This window comes from Pteropus alecto, unplaced genomic scaffold, assembly GCF_000325575.1.
Source record: "Pteropus alecto unplaced genomic scaffold, ASM32557v1 scaffold135, whole genome shotgun sequence".
Classification (NCBI taxonomy): domain Eukaryota; kingdom Metazoa; phylum Chordata; class Mammalia; order Chiroptera; family Pteropodidae; genus Pteropus; species Pteropus alecto.
The window spans coordinates 5,373,579-5,399,863 of record NW_006438076.1 but is presented as its reverse complement, the minus strand read 5'-3'; the positions used below and the strand labels follow the sequence as shown (position 1 = coordinate 5,399,863).

Sequence of the window (26,285 nt, the reverse complement as noted above, 5' to 3'; positions counted from 1 at the left end):
ACCTGAACATGTTCCTAAGTGTGGAGTCTCTTAACACTGTAGATGGCTTTTCAAAAACCTCTAACTTCACACTTCTACACACAGAATGTCCATTTCCAAACTCCCATATTAGCTTGAGGATTATGATCTTTCCCTTTAAATCTATTAAGTATATTGTTATATTTTAAATTTTACTTTGATTAGCAGTGAAAGATTTTTTGCATTAGTTTTTCTAAAGTTGTCTTATCCTTGAATGACTACTCCAATCTTTGTCGGGGGCTCTCCTGTGCAGTGGGTCTAACAAATACAAAGACTGATGACCTCTTCTAGGAGCTTAGAGTCCAGGAAGACAGAAACCTCAAGATTTCACTGTGGTACCTAAGTCCTAGAACAGAGAAGTGGTCAGCTGGGAATCCAGAAAGGAGACATGATTTTCATAGCAATTTCCATGGGCTACTGATACTACAGGCATTAGCTGCAAATTCCATCAGTTTACCTTCCTATTGTAGGAGATTTATTAGTAGTCTGTTATTCTCCTTTGTGACATCTATTGCCTGTTAACCTTGAAAAATATTCCTTCTGCTAAAGGTTTGATATTCAATTGTTTTCTCCTGCTTTATTTAGAATGTTTCTCTCTTTAACATCTGGAATTTATTTTGGTATATGCAATATTTAATGAAGCTCTAAATTACTTTCCCCTCAGTCACAAACTGCTAATGGTTACTCTATTCCAATGGAGAATAATTCTCTCTCTCCACTATTGATAAGCAATGCCACCCTCACGATATACCAAGCTCTTAGGTACACTGTAGCTTACTTCAATATCATTAGTTTTGCCCAGAAACTTGTGATGTGACAAACACTGTAGCTTTGAATGATTTCTTTCATAACCTTACTTATCCTTCCAGATGCCCTTTTGAGTCACTGCTGAGTTCTGCAGTAAATCCACACGTGACATAATTTTTTCCCAAAACCCCAGTTTTGCAGCTTCTGCTTCAAACTATACCATCCCCTTTCTCTCTCATTGCAGATCTTCACAAACGTAAGACCCTCCCTGCATCTGAAGATTTAAGTTTCCAGTCATTATTGTTCCTATCAACAACATTCCCATCATCATTCTTGGTGATTCCAAGAGGATGATTTTTCTAACACCCAAGGCTCTTAGATCCTTAAATTTCTCCTCTTCTTTTAATGATCTTGGCTCCCACCACTCATTCCCACGGTCATGTCCAGAGACTCTCCCTGGTCTCAATTCCAACCCTCCCCTACCATCAACTTGGTACTTCCAGCTCACTCTCAACTCCTATGGTTCTTTTAGGTGCTATAACCTGCTGATGCTACAGGCCTTCCACTGTCTGTCTCCGTATCTGGCTTAGAGTCCACCATCCCCTCTGCCCTTCTCCTGCGTCTTCACAGGTACCTGACAAAACGCAGCCCAGTTCAATCTAGTTCTATCCACCCCCTGGTCTTTCTTAAGCACCCTCCAATTAGGCTTTCACCTAACTACATCAACATGAACTACTCTTGCCAAGCCCTCCAGGGGCCTCCATGCTGTCGAGTCCAATGGTCAATCCTCAGTCCTTACCTGGTTTTAGGCAACATGTGATACACTGCTCACTCCCTTCTCCTTCAAAGGCTCTCTCCACTATCTTAACTGGCCTCTCCATCTCAGCCTTTTTTGCTGGTTCTTTCATCTCCCCAAACCCCAGGCTCTATCCTTGGCCTCTGTTTCCAACTACACTTCTCCCCTTTACTCAAGACTCACATATCGAGATGCCAATGCAGCAGGTCCACTTACACTGGGCAAACTTCATACGCCCAAAACCCAACTCCTAAACATTTTCCCCAGCAAACATTTCTGTCCCACTCACACAATTCCCATTTCCAGTGATGGCAACTGCATCTTTTCCATCATTCAGGCTACAGCCCAGTCTGTCTTAATTCCTCTGTTTATCTCACACCCCATATCCCACTTACCAGGAAATCTGCACCTAACCTTCTCCTGACTTCCAACATTACTACCCAGGTCCAAACTGCCATGTCTCTTATCTAGATTGTCAGCAGCCTTCTCATTGGTCTCCCCAGTACTGCCCTTTAGTCTCCTTAAATATGGACTCCATACAGCTGTCATAGGCCTCTCTACTCCTCTGTTCAAAACCCTGCTAAACTTTCCCATCTCAGAGAACAGCCCCAACCATAATCTCTGATCCCTTCACCTTTCACTCCCTCTGCCCTAGTTCTTGCTTGTGTTTCTCTAAAACCATTAAGCACACATCTACATTCTAGGGCTATTCCCTCTGCTGGAAAGCTCTTTGGAAGAACCACACAGTTGTCCCTCACCTCCATCTGGTCTCCCCTTGGATGTCACCTTCTCAGTGAGGTCCTCCTTGAGAACTCTGGGTGAAATCGCACCCCATCTCATTTTGCTCCCTGACACTTATCTTCTAGTTTCTTACATGACTAGTTTATTATCTGTCTCTTATAAGAATGTAAACTCCGAGAGTAGACCAGCACCTGAAACACGTAAGGTGCTCAATATTTGTTAAATGAAAAGTAAATATTACTTTGGGGAAGAAATGTCCTTAGTTTTTCCATTTATGGAGTGGTCCTTTTTTATCTCTCAAGAAAGGTTTGTGGTTTAAGTCTTAGCGATCTCATACATTTCTTGGTAAGATTATTCCTCAGTATTTACAATTTTTGATCCTATTATAAAAGAGCTCTCCTTTTACCATTAGATATTCTAATAGGCCATTACTAGTGAAAAATAAATAATTTAAAATTTTCTTATATGTGGCCAATTCAATGACTCATTTTTATTAGTCATAAGTGTTTTTTCAATGCTTTATAAGTTCTAAGAGCTTTATTCTTTTGGGTTTTCTTAATATATAACAATGCTATCCTCATATTATTTCATTTTTGTTTTATTTTCCAGTATGTCTACCTTCTTCTGATTTCTGTTCAATTGTACTACAGAAATTCCAAAGTAACAAATTAAATAAATGTTGGCACCCATCGTGTCTTTGCTCAACAAAACAAGACTCAACTTTGAACTGTAATATTTGCCATTGATTTGAAAAAGACAAAGGACTCTACCATGTTAAGGAAATAACTTTCTATGGCCATTTTGTAGAAAATATTTTTAATAGGAACTGATGCTAAATTATCTAATACTCTTTTCAGAATTCCTAAGATGACTCGCTATAACTTAATCTATAAATTATAGATTTCCTTTACACAAAATTCTTCCATTATAAAGCATATTTAGTCAAAATGAATTACTGTTTTCAAATGATATCAAATTCGTTAGTATTCTGCTTCTGACTTCTCTATTCATATTTGTCTATGCTTTCGTTTCATTATTCTTTTTATTAGGTTTGGAAACAGTGTTATAGCTTCCTTTAAAGAATAAATATTTCTATGTTCCAGAATAATTTTTCTTAAAAGCTCAAAGCAATACATCAAAAAATAATTTAGAATCAGGAACCATTTCTGAAGGTAGTTTCCAACTTCTTCATTGGTTACTATTTTGTTCAGTTTTTCCTAACCTTATGGTATCAATTTTGAAAACTTACATTTTCTAGAAAATTGCATTTCTTCTAATATTTTATTTATTTAGTTTAATACTGTAGACATTACATTTTGTACTCTTCCTCTGGTTAAATGGTTTTCTAGACCTTTCACTTCTAATTTCATCTAGGTTTTCTTTTCTACTCCCTGATTAAATATGCCAAGCATATATTTTTCGAACTTTGCTTTCAAAGACCCAGTGCTTTCTATTCATTTATTTCTGCTTTTTCAAATTTTTTCTTCTTAAACGGTTCCACCCATATCTGCTACCAGGACCACTGAATAAGAAGTAGCAGGTACCCCAGTTGAAGGTGGCCAAATCTACCTGCCTAGTAAAGGAGAGCCCTGGAGTGGTGGACCAGGAAAGAAGTCAAGATTGTGGCTCAGCCTGAACCTCAGGTGAGGGGCCCCATAAAAGTCCCGATTGAGGCTCTACCCCATGCTTGAACACCCTAACAGACACCACACCAAAGTTCCCGAAGCCAAACTAGATTCCACTGTGAGCAGCTGTAAAGAAGCAAGAGTGAATTACTCATTTTTACTATTATCAGCAATAACACAACACTACTCTCAGCTTTCACAAGAGTGGAATAAATCTGGTCACCAAGAGGTGGGTTTGTTCACCTCGGTCTCTGCAGAGTATTTGCTGAGCATACTTCCAATGGATTACAGCTGATGCCTCCCAAACCACTCACTCCTGCCCCATCTTTTCCTAGAGCTCTAGGCTCAACTCCAAGTCTCTTGACAGACTCTCCCCAACCCCTTCAAACATTCTACGCTGAATTAGGGTCCATCCCCATAGGCCTACTGCCCTTATTGTCTCAGTAGAGGACACCACCAGCTATCCAGGCACCCAGTTAAAAATCTCCCTCATCTTTCTCCTTGCTCTACCCAAAGAATTTCCCCAAATCAGTCTCCTCCTCTCTATGACAATTATCACAGGCCTAGTTCAGGCCTTTGAAGTTTTCATCTGAACCACTGAAACAAATTTCTTTTCCCCATAGCTGTCAGAATGATCTCCCTCTTGTGCTTCAAAGCTTTTAATGGTGCCCTGTCCCTTCTAAGATAAAGGAAAGCCTCATTAACAGGGAGCATGAGCCTTCTATGACCTAGTCCCTGCACGCACAGTCCGAATACGTGCTGCTCCCTGCCTTGTATGTAAAGATCCAATAATGGTGAAATGCTACCAACTCACCATTCACACCAAGCCTTTCTCACTTCTGCTGTCCCCCTCTCTGGGAAACCCTTCAGGCCATTCCTGGGCTAGACCACAGGCTTTTCTCTGTTACCCCTGACACCAAATCAAACATACAGCACAAGGCTTTAGACTGCTATCAGCTGACTGACCTTCCTCCTCTGCAGTCCAAATCTGTAAAATGTGTCTTCTTCCATTCCGATTCTATTTACAACACTTTGAAAATATACCCAAGGTCAAGTAAAAACTTTTCACTGGGCCCCTGTGTGCTGGTTTCTGTGGAATAAATAAAGTGTGCTTACGGACTTAGTGATCCACTGATGAAGGTAGTGATTCAGTTCACCAGGATAAACAGCAGAACGTGGGAGTTCTACATTAAAGATATAAACATATACCCCATGAGGGCAGGAGTGGGGACACTGAATGCAGCTGGAGGCAGGCAGTGGGGATGGTAACTGCACAGACCTTAAGGGACAGGTAGGGTGTGACTGATGGTGATGGGGAGGGATGACCCAGACACAGGGCTGCTATAAGGACCAAAAGGTCCACAGGGGCCATGGAAGTGCTGCTGCTGGTCTCAGACAGCTGCTGGGGCCGCCCACCCCAACAGGCAGTCCCACTCACCGCCTGAGTGACTCCGGAGGATGGAGACACATCGCCACTGCTCCACGTTGGCAAGCTTACCACTGGAGCCGAACACAGTGCTGGGGCCGATGTACCTGTGTGAAAAACCAGTCAGAAAGGCACTCCAGGAATGCTCTGGGCACTGCACAGATATGCTCACTGCGGCACAGCTTATCATGGCAGACAAAAAAAGCAGAAACAGACAATGGCTGGAAAGCACCAAATTGTCGAACAAGAGTTGATTAAGTAAATTACGATCCACACGCTTGATGAAATACTACACAGCCATCATAATACTTATGGTAAAAGACTATCTACTGCATGGGAAAATGTTCACAATCTATAATTAAGTGAAAGAAGCAGACCACAAGATAGCATATACAACATGATACCACTATGTGATGAAAAAATTACAAGTAACATAGCTATTGACAATGCATGGAAAGTGGATCAGAAGGACACACGTGAAAAATACCAAAATATTAACCATGGCTTTCTTTAGGTGGTGGAATTGTGACTTTTTTTCTTTCATATTTTTTCAGTTTTCCATATAACATACTAAATATGTCATTTGTTAGCTAAAGCAGCAAAATCAATAGTATTTGTTAAACCCTCTTATAATGAATAAAATGCCTCTGCCTTAACACCTGAGAAAGCACTCCAACCATGGGTACTACTACTGCCACTCAAGCTGTCACATGGGTTCCTATGGAGGCGGTGCTGACACTGATGACGTGCAGAGCCTCTGTTAACAGCCTTCACTCAGTAGAACTCTTCGGAGAGAGCTTGTCTCTACTCTTGAAGCCACGGCCATAGGGCCACTCTGGCTGAGCAGTGGGGTAGGTCTGAGACCCAAGTTTGACTGGCCCCAGAGTCACCTGGGAAGCTGATTATGGATGAGTCCCATAACCTACCCTGAGAGACTGCCTAGGAGTAAAGAAAAAGTTTTCCAGGTGATCGTTAGTTCATTGCTGGTGCAGAACAGAGGCTTTCAAGGGGGGACTCTAAATCCCCTGCCCCAGATTCCATCAAAGCACCTTGACTTTTAACCACTTAGTACGCTGGAAATTTTCATTTGAAGAATAAAACAAACGAAGCTCCTAATGTCAGCATTGGAAGGGATCTGCCCTTCCTTTTCAAGTGGAAACCCTGCAGTGCTGGGAGGGGCAGCTGAGCAGGTTACCAGGCAGGTGGGTGGCCTGCTAACTCCCTGGTCAGGCCCCAGCTGCTCCTGGCCTACATGTGCTTCCTGCTCCTTATGAAGTCAGGACTCTGGGGCCTTCAGTGCCAGGGCAGGGAAAGTGACTATGATAAACACCAGCAAAGAAGCTTCTAAAAATAAATGTGAAGAAAGGAAAATGATGCTTACGTAGCCCGCTTCCACACCATAATCAGTTTGTCATCTCCCCCAGAAGCTAAATACATCCCACTGTTTGACCACCGCACACAGTTCACACATGCTGGGAAGAAAAAAAAATAGGGTGATGAAAATCCAATAGTCCATTTGCTTTATGCAGAGTCTGGCAAGATGCAAAGGGTTTATAAAATCTATCTAATCTATTCAAGGCATCTACTGTGTGAGAGCCCCAGAAGAACACTTCAGTTCAGGTACTAACCTACTTGTGCTGTAGTAACAAATTATCAGAACAGAATATGGAGGGGGAAAAGCTATATAAGCTAAGAAGTGTTAATGCTAAATGAAACTGTCAGTAGGAGGAGGCTTATTTCCATGAAAACTGATAAATACCTAAATCTCCTTATTTCAAAAGGGCTATCTAATAATGAGATTTCTTTCTGAGTAGGGATAATTCTTGAAATGAAGACATGTGCTAAACGGCCAAGATGCCTTTTCCAGAACTTTCAGGAGACAGCTTGTTAGAGCATGAAACTCTGACTTCACCAATATCTGTCCCTTTTAAATTAGGATTTTCCAAACTAGTTGGCACTGCAGGTTGATTGATCCTGCACTCATAACTGAAACCAAAAGAAATTCCCCCTGGCCTCCGATAGGCTAGAGCCTCTGGGAACACTCACAGCTGGGCCTTTGGGAGCCCTGCAATATGAGGGACACTATCCAAGTTGTGGCACACACACACACAGCCTGTGAGTGACTTGCGCTCCAGGTTGGAGGATGCTGAGAAGCATGTTGGGAGAATAAGAACACAGAGCAAAGGAAGGGGACGTTAACTGTTAATGGAGCATCTCAGGGAAGGCAGCTAGGTTGGAAACCAGAGCCAGGTACAGTCACTCTGATGCTCAGGGGCAGGAAACTAAGGCACTAAGGCAGAAAAGGAAACCACAACACTGTCCAGTGGCCAAAAGGGTCCTGGAAGAGGGCCTTAGAGTGACACAATGGTAATCTAAGACATTTCGTGAGTTGTCTTTTATGCACCCTTCCCCAGAACCCTACTGCTTCCAGGTCGCTGGCCCCAAAGCCCCATGGAATCAGGCAGTAACGACTCATGAGCAGGAAATCACCAGAGGTACCTGCAGACTGTCCAAAGATGGTTCTGTGGGCGGGCCGAGTCTTCTGCTGAATAACTCACCCAGGTGTGCAGCCAACATCTGTGCCTTCAGACAGCAGGCCGAGGGGAGTTACCGCCGCACGGGGCCTTATCTTTCTAATTACAAACACATGTGCTAACCTTGGGCACTCTGCCAACACGCAAAGCCTGCAAAGGGCCACTCTGTAATACCTAAGTGATTGTCCATCTGGCAAAGCATCTTGGGAATATTTTCATCCTTCTCGTCATCCTCCTGGAGGACTGGAGACATATTCCAGATCACAACCTTCCCAGAATCCTGTCCTGGAATGAAGGAGCAGAAATAACTCAATGTGCAAGGAGTAGACTATTAACTATAAGACACAGTCCTCTTTTAGCTTTCATATATCACTGGAGGAGGCTGAATTTGAATTACTAATATAAGTTACAAAAAAGACAAAGAAAAACAAGTGCTGATGGGGACGAAAAAGAGTGTTGATTTAGTAGTATGCCGAGGCCAACATGACTTCATGAAAAGAACTCAGACTAGAATCAGGAGGAAATCAAATTCCGGTCTGGCCTCTAACACAGATCCACCAGGGGCCCCTAGAAGGTCCTCATTCCTGCCAAGGACCCAGACTCCTCATCTAGAAATGAAGAGGCTAGAAAAGCCTTCCCAGCACCCTTTCCTGTCTATGCATGGGCACCCTAGCAAATAAGAATAGCATAGTCCCTCCCTCCCTTTCCTGGTGCTGCCTAGAGTCCACGACTACTCCCACAACTGAATGAATGCTTTGAGACCCAAAGGTTCATTACTTTTTTACCTGCCCTTTGCCATCCTCTACAGATGGGAGATCAGCCAAAAAAGGGCATTTAGGGTTCCCGTGGTCATAAGCTGATGTAGTACTGGGCTAAAAAATTTATCTATGCATTTTAGTAATGATTTTTCTTTCTAATATTTCCATTACTGATAACTAACAAAAGTCCAGCCCCTCATTTAACTTCCTGTTATAGAAGGGCAAAACCAATAAACACCTGGAAATGGACATGTCAAAATTACCATAGGGTATGCTTGCAATTGCCTCTTGGCCAACATGTAAAAATATTTCCTAATCAGCTCTCTTAGAGTCTACTTAGCCGAGTTGGTCAAGAAGGTGTGCCTCTTCTTGTGGATGAAGAGAAAACCTTGTCTCCCCAGTTAAGTCCAGCAGTCCAAGGTAATGCCTGTAGGCACCTCTCGGGTGTGACCTGAAGCACGCTGGAAGATCAAGGTTTCTCTACATGCCCCTGCAGCAGGAAGTCCACAGACAACCCGTCCTGCAGCACCTGGCACTCTCCAGGTGCTGCCCAAGAAGGCTTCAGCAACAGGGAGACCCTGATCTGGGGTGAAGCTGCGAGGAACTGGGCTCTGGGGAAATGTTACCTTGTGTGATTATATATGCATCTTGGTGTCCTCGCCTCAAATATGATTTTGTCCTTCCAAACAGTGCAGCAGGCACTGGATGGAGCACAGTGATGATACCATGGACCATATTTTCAAATAAGTGTGCACATCTATACTTGCCCTCTAACCCAGATGAATTACTTTGAACCCAGAACATGGATCTAAAAACTACACAACTTACTCCATAGGTTAACCATCTTCTCTCCCTTTTCAGATGAGAAAATGCTGCCAGGGACAAAACAAGGACCCAGACCCCCTTGCCTCTAGGGTTGGGGCTCTGTCCACGGGACCACCTGCCACTCTCCATGCTCAATAAGCTTGGGTTTGGGCATGCAAATTGATTTTAATATTAACTCAATAAATAAGAATTCGAAAGTTAAACCTGCTACCAAAATATCTATTGAGAACATACTAGAGCCAAAAAAAATTTTGATGTAGCCTGTTTAGACTTAAACTGAGTCATATTCATACTGAAAACGAGCAAGTAAGTATTCTCTCTACAGTTCAATGGGCAACCAAGAGAAGCAGAGCAAGGTGGCAGGGCTGTGAGTATTTCCCTCTGTTACTCCATGAACATACCTTGTCCTCCAGTTGCGAACTTGGTCCCGTCAGGGTGAATATCAACTGAAAAAATTGGCTTGCCTAGAAACAACAACAACAAAAAAATACACAACATCTGTTTTGGCTTTTATTCATTAAAGAATAGCAACAGATTCAAACTTGTAAAATATTGGTTATTCAAGTAATATCCCTAATCATTGATCTCATGAAAAAACAGTATGCTATCAATAAATTACCTGTAAGGGTAGAGTGATCTAACTTTTAAAGTCTAAACTCCTGGAAGACTCTCCAAGTGACATTAAATAGCTGAAAGTCTAAAAGTGGGACAAAGCATTGCCACTAAAATGACTGAGCTCACAGGTCACCTGAGCATTCATACAGAAGTCCACTGGACAAGAACACAACACCTTCTGGGGATGTATATTTGTAAAGTCTACAAGCTATTCATGACAACAGTCTGAGTCACAGGGGCTATACCTCCAACCATCTCCCCATCCCACAGATCTACACTTGGCTGGCAGCCTAGGCACAGGGAGCATGCCTTGGCGTTTTTGCCTGGCTATGTGAGAGCTAGGTAGGGCCAGTGGCTGGCTGCAACACACTGCTTCCCTTGTCACACTTCTGCTTCCAAAAAGTGCCCCCATACATTTGTGCTGCATCAAAGTCCATGGAGAGTCAGCCTTCTTGGCATCTTCTTTTGCCGACCGTCCTCCACGATATGTGTCCTATGATTAACTGGATGTTCAGTCCTTCCAGGGGAAAAGGCTGTGGCTACTAGCTCTTGAGAGTCTCCACAAGGCTCACTCAGTAAAGGCCTCAGCCCATACCAGGAGCCCATGAAGCTAAATGGCTAGCTGGATGGACCAGACTAGCGAAGGTACCATAAGAACTCAAAATCCAGCAGACTGTGAAAGTAATCCTGGGGCCTGTGCCCAGAAGGCATTTGTCCAGCTCCCTGGTCTGCTTCCAGGCTTGGAGTGGCACATCAATTGCTATCAAATTCATCACCACATCCTCAGCTTCTAACACAGGCCTGGTGAATGGTAGCTCAGTAATATTTGTTCAGTGACAAATTAGATGCATGGACAATGAACTGAGCATCAGCAATTGCTGATACAGACAAGGGGCTGTTGCTAAGGAGTTTCTTAATCAAGGATGTTCTATCTCTGTCACTCAAGGAGAGGTAGCATGGACACTCTGAAAGTTAACAGCTCTAGAACGGCATGGTGGCACATGCAGGCAGGGTATAGGGTGAGCAGTGGCTGCTTAAGAGCTGAAAGTCTTGCCAGGGCTCTCATCTAAGTGTGGAAAATCAAATGCTGGTACTCAAAAGGCAATGGCCACTATGAGACCAAGGCAGCACCAAGCTCCCCTTACCTTCTTCTGGAGAGCCACACCCTTACAATCAAATCAAGCATGAGCTTCCATAAGACAAGGAGAAATACACTCCCCTTTTTATTGGTCATTACATGGTGGTCAGGGAAACAGCTGTGCAAGACCACTAGCAAGCAGGTGAGCCAAATGCAAACACTCTATTTTTTCTCAGGGAGCAAGCAGAAATCTAGGAAAGCTTGAAAATCATACCACATGTTTTTTCATCTCCAGTATTCACTGAATTCCAAAACAACAAAGGCTACCACAAGAGGCCCCTGCCTTGCTGGCAGCTCCAGCCTGGTCTCCAAGCCCCTCAGTCACTTCCAAGTCCATACCCAAGAGCCAGAGTTCTATAGTGACAGGTCAAGTTCAGCCAAGCAGTGGCTGACTGCCTTCCTGGGGTACTGCAGTGTGCTCAAAGGTGTCATAAACACAGGAAATTCAGCCCTCATCCACTCTGAGCTTTCATTCCAAGTGTTCACAGGACAAGCCTCAACACAGCTCAGCACCCTATATAGCTCTGAAGGAACCAGACCCAGCAGTGGAGTGATCTCACAGAGGCCTGAGGAAAGAGCCTTCAAGTTATTCTTCTCCCATAGCACGGACAGGGCAGACCCTGATCACTGCTACCTTAATCTTTCAGAAAAAAAACTCCAGAAAACTATACAGAGTGGTCTAAAAGAAGGCAGGTCCTAAGAACATAGGTGAGGACTAGAAGTGCTCCAACTGGTGCTTTCTTGCCTGTGCGCTCAGGCCCATGCTGGCATGCCCAAGCTCTTCCTGGGCCTGGTGGCTCCATGTGTAATAAGCCATAGAGTTCCACATGCTGCCACTGAGAATGTGCCACACTTTCCCATAGGCTGGGGGTCTGGGAGGGACACAGTTGGGAAAAGGTGGGTTTCTTGCCCATCTAGCCATAAGGACAGCCTCAAGAAACAAGAAAGGACAACTAGGGCTGTCCTTCGGGACAGCGTTGCTCCAAAGGCTGTGAGGAATGGCACCTAGTGCTGAGACTGAGGCTTGGAGTCCTGCCAGATACCAGAGGACAGTGACCAATTAGCACCACTAAGAACACCGTGGAATTCAGCAAAGCAGGTATCTCCAAGTATAATGAGCACAGCGGTGGGGGAGCCTTGACCCCATCAGCACTGCCGTCTCCACTTGAGGCCTCCCGGGCCAGCTGCAGCAGGCCAGCCCACGGAGGAGCTAGCCAGTTGTACCATCCAGGAGAGCCAGAGCCATGCTGAGGTATATGCTATGGAGCTCTGCCTTTCCGTGGCCAGACCCTCTCCTTCCCAGCCCATGACATACTCTTGAGCATCTAACATGGCTCTCAAACCCTGCAGGAAGCCCAGAACACTCTCTAAATCTCATGTGGCCCTCTGAGGTAAACACTTCTGAAATCCTCATTTTACCATGAGGGGAAAAGTGAAGCACACAGAGAGGTTAAAAAAAGTTGCCCGAGGCCACAGAGCTGCCTGGTAGAGCCCAGGTATCTGGCTCCAGAGCCCAAGGCATTAAAACCTGTGGTGTGCTGCCCCTCCAGGTGAAGCTAGGAGTGGGTATGCCTGGAGCTGCTGTGTCAGGATCACACTGCCTGGAAGGAAGTGATGCAAAGCCTACAGATGAAAAGCATATAAGGAATCAAGAGGCAGAATGAGAGAGCGTGCACACACATGCACTGGGTCCCGATAACCTGGTTTGGGCCCCTGGACTTGCTATGCTAAGCATCATCCTGGACACCTCAGTCCCATGAAACCATGTGCTTCCCTTCCCTTGAACTTGGGCTAGCCCTGTGACTCGTTTTAACAGACCCGTTTTGACAGAAGCAATACTGTTCCAATTCCAGGTTTAAGCCTAAAGAAGGTCCAGCAGTTCAACATTGGCCCTCTGGAGAAAGCCAGTTGCCATATAAAAAGTTCAACTATCCTGACACCACATGCTGAGAGGAGGTCCAAGCTGGCCACATGGAGAAGATCAAAGAACCCAGATAACAGTGAGAATCAAGGACCCAACACACGACCCAAGGCGGACTGTTCTAGCCCCAAGCTGCTTGAGCCCTTCCAGCAGATTTCAGTGGAGCTGAAATGAGCTATCCCTGCTGAGCCCTGCCAAGTTGAAGAATTACAAACAAACAATAAAATGGTTATTGTTTTTAGCCAGCAAGTGTTGGGGTAGTTTGTTAAACAAGAGATAACCCAAAACGCCAATTCATTCACTTTTCTGTTTAAGCCAACCTAAACTGGGCATTTGTCAATTTAACCAAAAAAAGTTCTAGGTGACTCAGCATTAGTCTTGAGTAAAACATCAGGAAGGACCATCTACCTAGCCCTGGTTCCTTAAGTCTGTGAGACAATGTATTATATGTCCCCTCAAGAAGCACATCAAAATCACTTACCTGCAAGTCAGAGGCCAGCCTGACTCCCCAAGAACACATACAGCTGAGTCGGGCTGGGAGGAAGGGCTTAGTTAGCTGCACAAGTACCAAGTACAGCCCAAGTCCTTGCCACTACATCCACTCACAGCATCAACAAGACATTTTCTCAATCATCCACCTTTGTGGATATCTACTGTGAGCCTGATATTGGGCTAATGAGAAAATAAAGATAGAAAGCTCAGTCCTGCCCTCAGGAAGCTCCAGAATGCAGACAGTAATATGAACCTCAATGGCACAAGGACAACTGTCTACACAGGTAAAAAGCCACCTAACTCAGCCTGGGGTGGGGCTTTCTGCAGAGGAGGATGAGTCAGCCAGAAGGATGGGGGAGGAAAATTTCAGGTAGAAGGGACAGGGCACAGACTCAAGAATGAGCCTGGCATGCAGCTGTAGAGTAGAGCTCAGGTCACAAATGAGAGAGAGGAGGCTGGACAGACAGGAAGGCTAGGGCAAGGGACAAGAAACCATTAAGTGCAGCTCTTTCTCTACGGCTACCTCCAAAGCAGAGGAATGCCAAGGTCAGATTTGCATTTTGGTTCCACACTGCTATGTGGAACACGAGCTTTAGCTGTTAAGGCTGGAAGGGAATTTTTAAGCTGAAGTGAGTCTCCAGGCTCCAGGGGAAGGCAGAGATGAGGACTGGGAACAGGCCTGAGTTTTAGCATTAAATGCCCCTGGGCTGTTGAATCCTCAGCCCTGCTACGCAGCCTTGAGTAAAGTATTAATCTCTCTGAACACCAATTTCCTTATTTGCAAAATTCACCCTGAGGAGCACCTTATGAAACAGGTTAAGATACTGTGTCACATTGCTTCTAAAATGCATGCATTTCACATGTGAACATTTCTGAGATCAGGAAACACCTTGGTGGAAGATGTGACTGGTGTATAACTGCCACAATGTAACTTTCCTAGTGATGTACCATCGATTAGATGAAATATAGTAGAGGACCTACACAAAGCCACCGGCATGGTGGCTGGCTCCTTACCTTCTTACAGCACTATACCTTTCAGTCCCAAGGAAAACAGTGGCCCACATGCAGGAACAGAACTCTTTTTCTAAAGGGATCTTTGAGGTAGAGCTAAGGAAAAGGATCTTATGGCTTGACCAATTAGAGAACTTTTCCTGTGGCATAGCATAATACGAAGATGAAGATGAGCTCCCAACTCCCTTCCACGTTTGACCTTTCTTTGTACAAAGACAGAGACAAAAGATAAACTAACACACTCCCTGTCCCCTAGAGCTGCCAGGCAGTCTCATATCCACTGAATGACCGTGGCCAGCGCACTCTCCCTGCACACCCATGACAGCCCATTTCCCTTGGGGCTCTGTCTCCAGGTCACCCCTCCCGGATACCCTCCTGGACCCCACCTTAGTCCACACATAGTACCCCACTGTGACTCTCTCCACAGAGCCATTACACTTGGCCACTGTCTTCTGTATGGGGGTTGCCAATCTGATGACTACAGTATAAATGCTCTCCATCTAGCAGGAAAAAAGAGAAAGGTATGGAAGCTGGGTTTTGATGGGGTGTGGTCAGATGTAATCCTGCCTCACATCAGGGGAAAGATTCCCGGAGGAGGCCCAAATGTGGAAGTTAAACTCTGAGTAGAGAGCACTGGCTAGAGAGAAGAAGAGAGAGGGCAAACAAGAGTAGCCGGCCATCTCAATGACCTGAGGACCTTTGGTTTGAGCTCTTATCTCTGAACCTTTATACTCGATAGCTCTCTGGGCAGATCGGACTGGAACGTCTGTGAACAAGTCCCGATGGAATGGAAGCCTACACATTAATAGTGAAAAATCCATAAAAGAAATTAAAAAAACAATTCCACTTAAAATAGAATCAAAAAGAAAAATTACTCAGAAAAGACATCCTGTGTTCATGAAATTGAAGACTTAACATAGTTAAGATGTTAGTAATACCCAAAGCTCTACAGATTTAATATAATCCCTATCAAAACTGCAATAATACTGATTGAAGAAATTGAAAAACCCATCCTAAAATTCATATAGAATCTCAAGGGACCCCAGAGAGCCAAAAGAATCTTGAAAAAGAACAAAACTGGAGGTTTCACACTTCCTGATTTCAAAACTTCCTATACAGCTACAGTAATCAGTGTGTTCCTAACGTGAAGACAGACATACAGACCAATTCAGTAGAATACAGAGCCCAGAAATAAATCCTTGCATATGTGGTCAAATGATTTTCACAAAGGTAACAAGACCATCAAGATAGTTACTTCAACAAATGGTGCTGGGAAAACAATATCCACATGCAGAGGAATAAAGCTGGACCCTTACCTAACACCATATATAAAAATTAACTCAAAATGGATCAATGTAAAACCTAACACTATAAAACTTGTAGAAGAAAACACAGCAAAAAAGTTTCACAGCATTGGATTTTGCAAAGATTCCTTAGATATGATACCAAAGGCAGAGGCATTAAGAGAAAAAATGGACGAACTAGACTTACTAAAAATTAAGAACTTCTGTCCTTCAAAGGACACTGAAACAGAATAAAAAGGCAATCCAAAGAATGGGAGAAAATATTAGCAGATCACATATCTGATAAGAGATTAACGTCCAGAATATACAAAAAACTCCTGAAACTCAATGACAAAAAAAAAATTCAATTTAAAAAATGTGCAAAGGACTTGAATAGACATTTCTCCAAAGAAAATACACAAATGTCCAACAAGCATATGAAAACATGTTCAAAATCATTAACTATCAAGGAAATGCAAGTCGAAACCAGACTGAGATATCACCTCACACCCATTAGGATAGGTACAATCAAAATAAATAAATAATAAGTACTGGTGGGATGCACAGAAATTGGAACACTAGTCTACTGCTAGTAGGTACATAAAATAGCACAGCCACTATGGAAAACAGTGGTTCCTCAAAAAATCAAAACTAGAATTACCTATGATCTAGCAATTCTACTTCTGTGTATGTATCCAAAAGAATTGAAAGGAGGGTCTCAAAAAGATACTTGTACACCCATGTTCATAGCAGCATTACTCAGAATAACTAAGGGGTAGGAGCAACCCAAGTGTCCATTCATGGATAAATGAATAAGAAATTTGTGTTATATCCATACGATGAAATATTATTCAGCCTTAAAAAGTAAAATAAATTCTGACATATGCCCTAATATGGATGATTCTTAAAGACATTATGCTAATTGACATAAGGCAGTCACAAAAGCACAAATACGGTATGATTCCACTTATATGAGGTCTCTATAGTCAAATTCATAGAGACAAAGTAGAATGGTAGTTGCCAGGGACTGGGGGATGAGTGATCTGGGGAGTTGTTACTGTTGTTAATGGTTTGAGAAAGCCCATGGCAGAGGCCTGAAATTCAAATATACCTTCACAGTGTCACTAACATCCCAGTCTTTGAAAGGTAGGCTCATCTCCTGAGGTAGGGACACAGATGTCGTCAACCACCTCACAGAGCCATCTGCTGCTATTATCTCTACTGCTTTCAACCACAAAAACTTCTCCAGTCTTAAGTAAGGAAGACCACAATGACATCTAATAGGTTAGATGTCTTGAGAGGTTCAAAACATAACACAGGAAATTGAAGCAATCATGCAACTGTTTTTCCCTCCACAAACTAAAGTAGAAGAAAGTGAGGTATATTATTTATAGACCTTAATCACTTCTCCTGCAGCATTTGCCAACATACAATCAAGAAAGTTTGGTAACAGTCTCTGTTTCTTCATACTTTTTTGCCTCTAATTTCGCAGAACAGAGACATTCCTTAGACGTTATCTGCAAAAATGGATTTCTAAAAATATAATCATCTGTTCCAACCAGTTCCATTAGAAAATTAAGAGCAATTAAGAACAACATTCTCATGGGGTGGAGTGTGGGGGGAATCTTAACAATAACCACAGTTAAGAAAATAATACCATAGTTAATACTATGTTGCATATTGCAAGTTCCTTAGAGAGTAAATCTTAAACATTCTCATCACTAGAAAAAAAAATTCTGTAACTATGTTTGGTGACAGATGTTAACTAGACATTGTGGTGATTACTTCGCAATATATACAAATATTGAATCATTGTGTTATACATCTGAAACTAACATAACTATTATTATATGTCAATTACACCTCAATTTAAAATTTAAAAAAAACCTACAATATTAAATGGAAAATGCACAGCAACATCTTAACTATTCCGGTTACATGTGCAATCCAAGGTCTGAAAGGAGGCTACAAAATAAAAACACTGGATTTGCTATGGTATCAGATATTGGGCTAGAGGCTTAAAAAATTCAGATACTTTTTTTTATGTATCATTTACGCTAAATAACACATCTTTTTAAAAAGCCCCAAGTCACCCAGTTATTTTTTTTCCAAATGCTCTGAAAGAGAAGTTTTAACAATGTGTTTTCCTTTTAGCATTTTCTAACTTGTCCTAAATTGAATAGGTATTACTATTCAAATACTAAAAATAATTTTAATTTTACAAATTAAAAATATCAAATCACAAAATACTTAATTATCCATATCCACACATACACCATAAGAAGTATCCTAGTATAATTATACACGGCAATTATCACCAGCCAAAACTAAAGGTATTTGTTCTTTTCCTTAATAATAGCTCTAAATGGAGTGCTAGTGTTTTCAAAAGAGAAAAGGCAGAGAGGCTTCTCATCAAATAAGTGCTTGGAGAAGGCCCTGTGTAGTGGCCTCACTTGGCCCACCTGTCTAATAGAATCCAGGCTCTTTTTCCATCTGCTCCTTTCTGATCATAGTGGACAGCAACTCTGCCCTTTGCATGGGAGTCACCCTTCAGCCCTCTTTTATCTCACATCTCACATTCTACCCTGGCAACTCTACCTTCGCAATATATCTGTAATTCAAACTTTCTGGGGAGGCACAATGTTCCACATTTTGAATGGGCAATAGGTTACAGAGTGTATTTGCCAAAATTCATCATATTGTACACTTTAAGTGTGTGCATTTTCTATGCAAGTTATACTTAAAAAGTAATGTATGTGTGTACTACACACATACATATACATACACACACACGCACACACTCAGAATCCAACCATTTCTCACCAGCACTATCACCTTCATCACCACCCTGGTCCAAACCATGGTCATTTCTTGCCTATATCATTGTGACAGCCTTTTAATGGGTCTCCCTTGCCCCCAACACCCAGCCTCGTTCCCAGGCAGAGCCAAGAAGCTCTCTAAGACCCAAGTCAGACCACGTTACTCCTCTGCTCCCATTGCACTGAGAATCAAAGACTCCTAACAATCTATCAGGTCCTCCCAGTCAGTACACTGTTCTCTCTCTGGCCTCACCATTTGGTGCTCTTGCCCTTGTGTTGCTCCAGTCTCACTCCTATCATAAGACATCCTTGCTATTCCTCAAATCTGCCAGACAAGTCCTGGCTGTTCTCTCTGCCTGGAATGTTCTTCCCTCAGGTAGCTGCCTTCCTCACCTCCATCAGGTCTGCTATGGGTGGATGCCATGAGTACCCTGTCCAGGTCCCCTCCCTCCAGGAATGAAGCACAATCCCCCAGCTGTGGGAGCTCCCAGCTGAATCCTTCTCCAGGTGGGACCTGCCCTCAGGGGAAGAACTGTTTCAACCAAGGTCAGGCCCCCTTCCCAGGACAGCCTGCACCTAATTACTGTGGACATGGCATAATAAAGGCCTGGGCCCCTCACCCCAATTCAGGACAGCTCTGAAGGGCTATCTCATTTCCAGAGACCCCCATAGGTAACTGCTCATGTTTATGATGTCTGCTGTCTGTCTCCCCAGTAAACTCCCCTCCTATGTCTCCTTTTCTGCTTATACAGGACCCCTAGCGGATATCCCTCCCAGGTTCACTGCCTAGAATACATCACATATTGCTTGCTCCTCAACAGATCCCAGCAAGCTGCTGACTCCCAGGACACAACTGGCACTCATTACTGGTTGAATGGATAAATTTATTGAGTGCCTCTAGGCGTGGGACCCTTCTGCTGGAATACACAGCAGTCCAGGAGCCTGTTCCTACAAAGGTCTATTTCTGTCCCTCAAATGAGGCTTGCTTTCTCTTCCGTCTGTCCCTCACCATAGGCAGCTTCTCTATGACTTGGCCTGTCCTAGGCTAGTTAATGCATCAAGGCAGGTATTGCTTTAAGAGCAATAAGTTTTGACCTAAAAGGTTTCTTTTTTCCAGGGGTGTTCTAAACCATTTGCTATCTGTTTTATTTCATCTACTCCCATTCCTAAAATGGAAAGCTCTACGACACAATTATATAAATAAGCTCCTTGGGTAAGCTCTTGGGCAGAATGCTTCCCCTCATCATTGGAATCCTCAGCGGATTCCACTAGAAAGTCTCATCTATGAGAAAAGCTAGCCAGGATGAATAGGAAGTTTGCTGAAGCAAATCAACTCTACCAGCCAAGAGTAGCAGACACTGTGGGCTGCCGATCCACCAGCCACCTTCTATCAACCTTCCTCCAACATTCAATGCTCATTTGACATTTACTAAGTGCCTACTGCAGTGTACGTCAAAAAGGCTTTGGGAATAGAGCATGAGCAAAGACAGACCCTCTGTCCTTTGAGAGCTTAATTTCAGTGGGGAGGTCTCTAGCAGAACCCCAATTTTAGTAAAGTATCTACCCCTCCCCTGTGTAAGCCAGCAGGCAACGGTAACAAGTCCTGACATGGGTCAGCTTTAGGCTGCAGTAATTTAGCAGCTTCAGGAGCCACATCCTTCCATCTTTCCCTCCTGTCATCCTCAGTGTGAGCCTCATTCTCATGGCCACAGGCTGGCTGCCATATGCAGATCTAGTGAAGTCTAGCAGAAGAGAAAACGGTCTCTCATGCATCCCTTCTTACCCAATTCCCTAGAAGTCCCCAGCAGACATCCCCTCCCGGTTTTATTGGCTAGAATGGCATCAAATGGCTGTTCCCCAACAAATCCCTGGCACTCACTCAGATATCAGCTTAGGGCTGGGTTATCAAGACGACCCTTGCAGCTTGGCCTGCAAAAGAGGGTAGACCTGGGGAGGGGGAAAAAGGGATTCTGCTAGAAAGGAATAGGAAGCAGGCAGCCCACAGTATCTGTGATTCTCCCTTTCTGTTGTTTAATAATGTGGACATTGCCAATGGTCCCACTCACCTCTCTAGGTATTGATGCTTGCTCATCTTGGCACGATGATAAAATGTGCTTGCATCAATTTTTGGTCACCGAAAGTAAGTCCTTGAAGGATATAGCCTAGCAATCTCTGGGGAAAAGGAGGGGTCAAGGCAGACAGAGACCCTTCTTCCTGGTCACCAAAAGGACCCAAGATCAGTGCAATGGCAGCAGATCTCCTTAGTGGTCAAAGTCAGATGCTGCCCAGCAGTAAACTGCGATTCTGCTCACAAAGTGAAAACATCTTTTCAAGCACTTCTTAGATAAAAACAAATGTTTAAGAAACTCTCATTTCCTATCCCTCATCTTTACTTTGTCTAGCATACTAAAGAAACTCAGAGAGTGACCCAAATCTACACACAGTAACCCATCTCTGCTCTGTTTTCAGTGCCTACCCCGCTCCTTCTTACCTCCCCACCACTGACCTCCCTGTCTCCCTCATCATCTCTCACCAAAACCCAGGGAACTGCCTCTTAACTCCCCAGGGGCCTTCTGGAGACACAGGTTGGATGTTATATCCAGCCTCCTCAGAAACCTCAATGTGACCCTCCCCCAAACTCCTAAAAGGAAGTTAAAGCTTCTAACAAGGTGCTCAGGCTCAGTCTCCCATTCCCATTCTCCCCCTTAACCTGCTCAGTCATGCCCCAAAATGCTGTTTTCTCTTAAATGCTCTCAATCCTCCCTGGGCCTTTGCTCCTGATGCTCCTACAGTAGTTGGGCCTTTTCCACCATCACAATCCTCCTGTGGTCAAGGCTCAACCCAAGGGCACACCACAAACCAGACCCTCAACCTTGGGGCCACAGGAGCTCACTCACATAGCGCTGGTTTCCCTCTGCCCTGCATTCTAAAATGTGGTCTGTAGGTCCCTCTCTCCTACCTACTGCACAGCACTCCATACACAGGGATAGCCTTATGTACCTTTGATCCCCACAGAGCTTCTCTCTAAAAGCGTTCAATGTTTGGTGCATATATCAGTGAATAATCCACATGTGTATTATCCAAGGCAAAAATTCCACCCAGTTTTCTTCTGAATCCTCTTCAGATGTACCTTGGTTATTTTCTTAAAATGACCTACTGCCTTCAGGCATAAGTCAGTGAGAGATAGTGTGAAGAGCTCACATTTCCTGAGCCTTCACAGGTAGCAGGTCAGGCAGGTGTTGTTGGCTTCATTTGACAGATTAAGAAAAGAGACAAAAAGAAACTTCCATGACACATATTTGGTAAAGCAGGAGAGCACGGAGACTCAAGAACAGGACTGACTCCAAAATAAAATGCAAAACTCTTGTTCCTCCAAGAAGCTTACAATCTAGTTAGAATGATGAGACAAATACATGAAAAGACAAATAACAATAAAGTTGTTCTTAACTACAGCCGGATTTCTCAACCTCGGCACTACTGACATTTTGGACTAGATGACTCTTTGTTGTGGGAGAATGTCCTATGTGCCGTAGGGTGTCCAACAGCAGTCCTGTCTTCTCCACACTAGATACCAATAGTTCCCACACTCCTCAGTTATAAAAATCAAAACTGTCTCCAGACATCGGCCTGTTTGAGAATGCCTGATCTAGAGCCAACTGCAAAGTTTACCTTAACAACCACTGCGATCATAAAATGTCACCATTAGGATCCCTCCCAGCCTATTCTCAGAGACAAGTCTGCAGTGCTCCTCCAGCAGCTGTGCAGGGCTTTTCCATACCCAGTCCTGACTTCATTATTGCATCATCCAGCTTACATTTTCCCTTCAATTAGACTTATTTTTATCCAGAGGTAGTATATGTCTCAGTAGGATATCTTAAAATCCTTTCTGGAATGAGACAGGTTAGGGGGAAAAAGTAATGCAATCACAGGACAGGAGAGAAAACACACATCATAAAGCAATGTGATTAATTGACAAATTATCCCAGCATTAAAAATTTGCCAAACACCTTTTCAACACTGCCGTCAAAATGTGAGCCAGAAGCCAAAGACAGATGAGAGTTCTTTCAGTCCTGTTTCTCCGGGTTGAATGGGCTTCACTGAAGAGCTGAGGATGAACACTGTCTGCCCAGGCATGAGAATCCCAGAAAAAACACTTAGGAACAAAGGCCTGGGGGCTAAAAGAACCATGAATCTCAATGAAATTTTCTAAAGATACAAATACAAACTACATTTTTCTACAACCAAAAATCCTATCCCTTTCACTTTCTGACCAATATATGGTCATAATCTAACTCAGAAATGAAACTTATTTTGGCCAAGCCTAAAATAAAATTAAATATATAAGGAATGCTGTATCTAAGAACACAGAGTAAAACACATGTGTGAACAGTGCCTGGCACATAACTTCTACGTAAATTATAAATATTATTAGCTTTTACTATATACATTATTTTAAGACAATCTTTTATATCTGGGTACAAGGTGAAATGATAGAGGTGAATCTTTATATTTATTCAACTTTGCCAAGGCCCAAGAGTCACAAGCCCAAGAATTTACAGCTAATAAATAATGGCATCTTGATCCCAGTCTGATCCCATGCTCAAGGCTCGTTTCACTATGCTAGGACAATGTCGAGATTTATTAACTTACTGATCACCATAGAGCAGTGATTTTCAATTGGGGGTAATTCTGGCAACCAGGGGACATTGGCAATGTCTGGAGACATTTTTAGTTGTCACAACTGTGTGTGTAGGGCAGGGAGTGGTAGAGGGCTACTAATATCTGATGGATAGAGGCTGGGGAGGCTAACATCCCACCACACACAGGATGGTCTCCATAACAATTATATGGCCCAAAATATCAACAGTGCTGAAGCTGAGAAACCTTATCTTAGGGGAAAGGTCTTATCACTATTATAGGCCAGGATAATAAAGACTGAAAGAATGCCTACACCCCAACATATACTTCTCTTTGCCTTAAACCTGTCCTATTCTAGCTGCCCTTTCCAACACCATGGGGAAATTGCTGGTCTCTCTGCTCCTTCCCTCTCTGGATTCTCAGATACCAGAAAAAGTTTGTTCAAGCCACATAACAAATCAGGAGACATGAATACAGAGTCAGGAAGCCAGAAAGTACATTGATGCACTCCCCAAAGCACCATGATCTTTTTGGGTTTTAATCCAAAGTAAGCAGGATTCTACTGGCTACTACCCACCAATCTAGCCTATGGCTAAGCATCTTCCACCCCTAGCAGCTCTCACTATTCACCAGTTTTTCAAGGACAGCTCAGCAGTGATCCAGACCAATTTCATGTCCTTCAGGTTAGTGGTAATTTACCCTGACAGTTCTTCTGAACATTTGAGGTTTTCACATTTTTTTAAAAAAGGAAATTTAACAGAGAAGAAGTTTAAAAGAAGTTAAATTCAGCTGAAGTATCAATTCTTATTATTATTATCTCTTAGATTTCTAAAGCACTTGATAGTCTTGAGAGCACTTTTGTGTCTACCTTCCCAACTAAACATCACAATTGTACTGTGAAGAAGGCAGAGCAGATCTCATCACGTTCCATCCTAGAACTGTGGAGAGGCCGCAGCAACAAGAGGCTAGGGCCTACTGCTGTGTCCACTCTGCCACGCTGGGACATTTGGCTGCTGGCCTGGTTGTAGACTCTCGCTTGTTTTGTACTTAGATAAATTGCTTAAGTCTCTTATCCTTAACACAGAACAAAACTTCAGTCCTACAAAGGAACTTATCATAAAGTTAGAAATTATATGGCAGAAAGTAGACCAGAGACTGGAGAAGGATAGACTGACTATACAAACTAATCTAAGCGAAATTTTTATTTTAAAATAAAAATTCTTTTAGATCTTCACTTACACAGCAAACTAGTTCATAATGAAAATTTTCCTTTCCTGATTCATAAGCACTATAATTTATAATTACTGAATAATTGCCCAGTTCTCCAGGGAAAGATCTGCATACTACCTATCAGGAAATGCTCTTGGAGATCAACACAGGAAAAATGAAACTAAAGTTCACAGCTTTTGCTTTCAGGCACAGTAAACCTAGTGGTGTCTTCATAAATTACAGAAACCTCAGCTTTATCTGTTTTAGCCAACATTTATCATACACCCTTTATGTGAAAGGCACTGCTGAGTGTGGCAGGGAATAGAGGGACACGAGGCAGTCTCTGCCCTAGGGGCATATGGAAAGTACACCCATAGGGACAGAGCACATCTAGTGGAGTAACTCAGGAGAAATGGTAACAAAAGGAAAAGGTGACCTCACCTGGGCCCCGAAAAATTAGAAAGATGTCACACAAGAGGATGGAAAGGGAGAGCATTTCTGACCCGAAGAACATAGACATTCAGTTCAGCTCAGCTGCAGTAGTAAAGAGCAACCTAAGATGAGGTTCAAACTGAAAAGTACACCCATAGGGTGCAAAAGCATGCACTCCCTCTAAAAGAAAACTATAGCTCCTTCTAGTTCCACTGCAAAGTAGAAATGAGGTACATGACAGAATCAGGGTGACCCTTTGCCTATCAGTAGACAGGCTGGCTGGAATAAGGGCTACAGGCCTTATGCTGGAGGAACGTTCCCTGGGCTTCACTGCTGTCAGGAAGAAAATGGGTGCTCTCTCCCTCACCTCTGGGGAGCTAGGACTAATGCCTGCAGCAGTTGTGCCAACAAGGTAGAACTATGACAAAACTGCTGGTTGCCACAGACTTCTATATACCAGTCTGTTCTCAACCTGAGGACTGGAAGAGTCTTCACCCAGGGTGTGCTTTGGGGCCACTGCCGCAGAGCTAAGGAAGCCCCTCTTCCTAGAACACACCTGTGCCTTATGGGCACCAACCCAAGCCATCTTAATGCCCCAGCTCAGCATAAACGTGGTTCCTTCGGCTGGGGGACCTCAGCCCCGAGCCATAGTCCCCCAAGTGAGGGCACTGTCACCAGATCAAGGTCTCAGCAGGGGCGGTAACTGCCGCTACAGCAGAGCAGAAACGTGAAAATTTCAGGTCTTCACCCCGCCACTGAAAGGCCACAAGGGGGATGGCACCCCGGTTACACACACTGGACCATCTGAGCACATCCTGGCTGATGCAGACGAGTGGCAGGAGCTGGCTCGCGCTCAAGGGCCGCTCCCTGGAGGCAGGCCGCGGCGCTTCCACGAACCACGGGTGGGCGGCCAAGGGCTCTGCCCAAGTACTGGGGGCGGAGGCATACCTCGCTACGGCCAAGAAGAGCACGTGCCCGGGTTCGCTGGTCTCCCCGCGCCGAGGACAAAGTCCGTTCCCTCCGGTCCCGCAGCTCTGGCACCGGACACCGAGCGTCGAGAGCGAGGCGGGCAGGGCCTGCGCGCGGTTCCGACCCGACTCCAGACCCCGACCTTGCTTCCGACTGAGCCTCCCCCGATCCCTGCGCTCACTCACCATTGTGGTTGACCCAGGTCGGCTTCAGGAGCTTCATTGTTCGGCCGCCGGGCTGAGGCGAGAGCCGCGTCCCTCAGCGCGCCCGGGCCATGGAGCCACCGCC

The 26,285-nt window shown here is 43.9% G+C and overlaps 1 protein-coding gene across 4 annotated transcripts in view; it reads right to left on the bottom strand.

The window, feature by feature from the left end:
- The window catches only part of LOC102892605 (protein HIRA), a 79,981-nt gene extending 53,696 nt beyond the window's left edge, over window positions 1-26,285 (bottom strand). The window contains exons 1-5 of one of the 4 annotated variants that reach the window (XM_006915244.2): window positions 26,183-26,285; window positions 9,872-9,934; window positions 8,062-8,172; window positions 6,735-6,825; window positions 5,366-5,460 (exon numbers count right to left, since the gene is read on the bottom strand). In XM_006915244.2, coding sequence (XP_006915306.1) covers window positions 5,366-5,460; window positions 6,735-6,825; window positions 8,062-8,172; window positions 9,872-9,934; window positions 26,183-26,219 — 397 coding nt within the window. In that variant the 5' untranslated portion in view covers window positions 26,220-26,285. Of the gene's footprint in view, window positions 1-5,043; window positions 5,112-5,365; window positions 5,461-6,734; window positions 6,826-7,852; window positions 7,987-8,061; window positions 8,173-9,871; window positions 9,935-22,756; window positions 22,980-26,182 lie in introns of those variants that run through there. The other 3 variants (XM_025049193.1, XM_015592020.2, XM_006915246.3) reach the window with 3 other exon arrangements.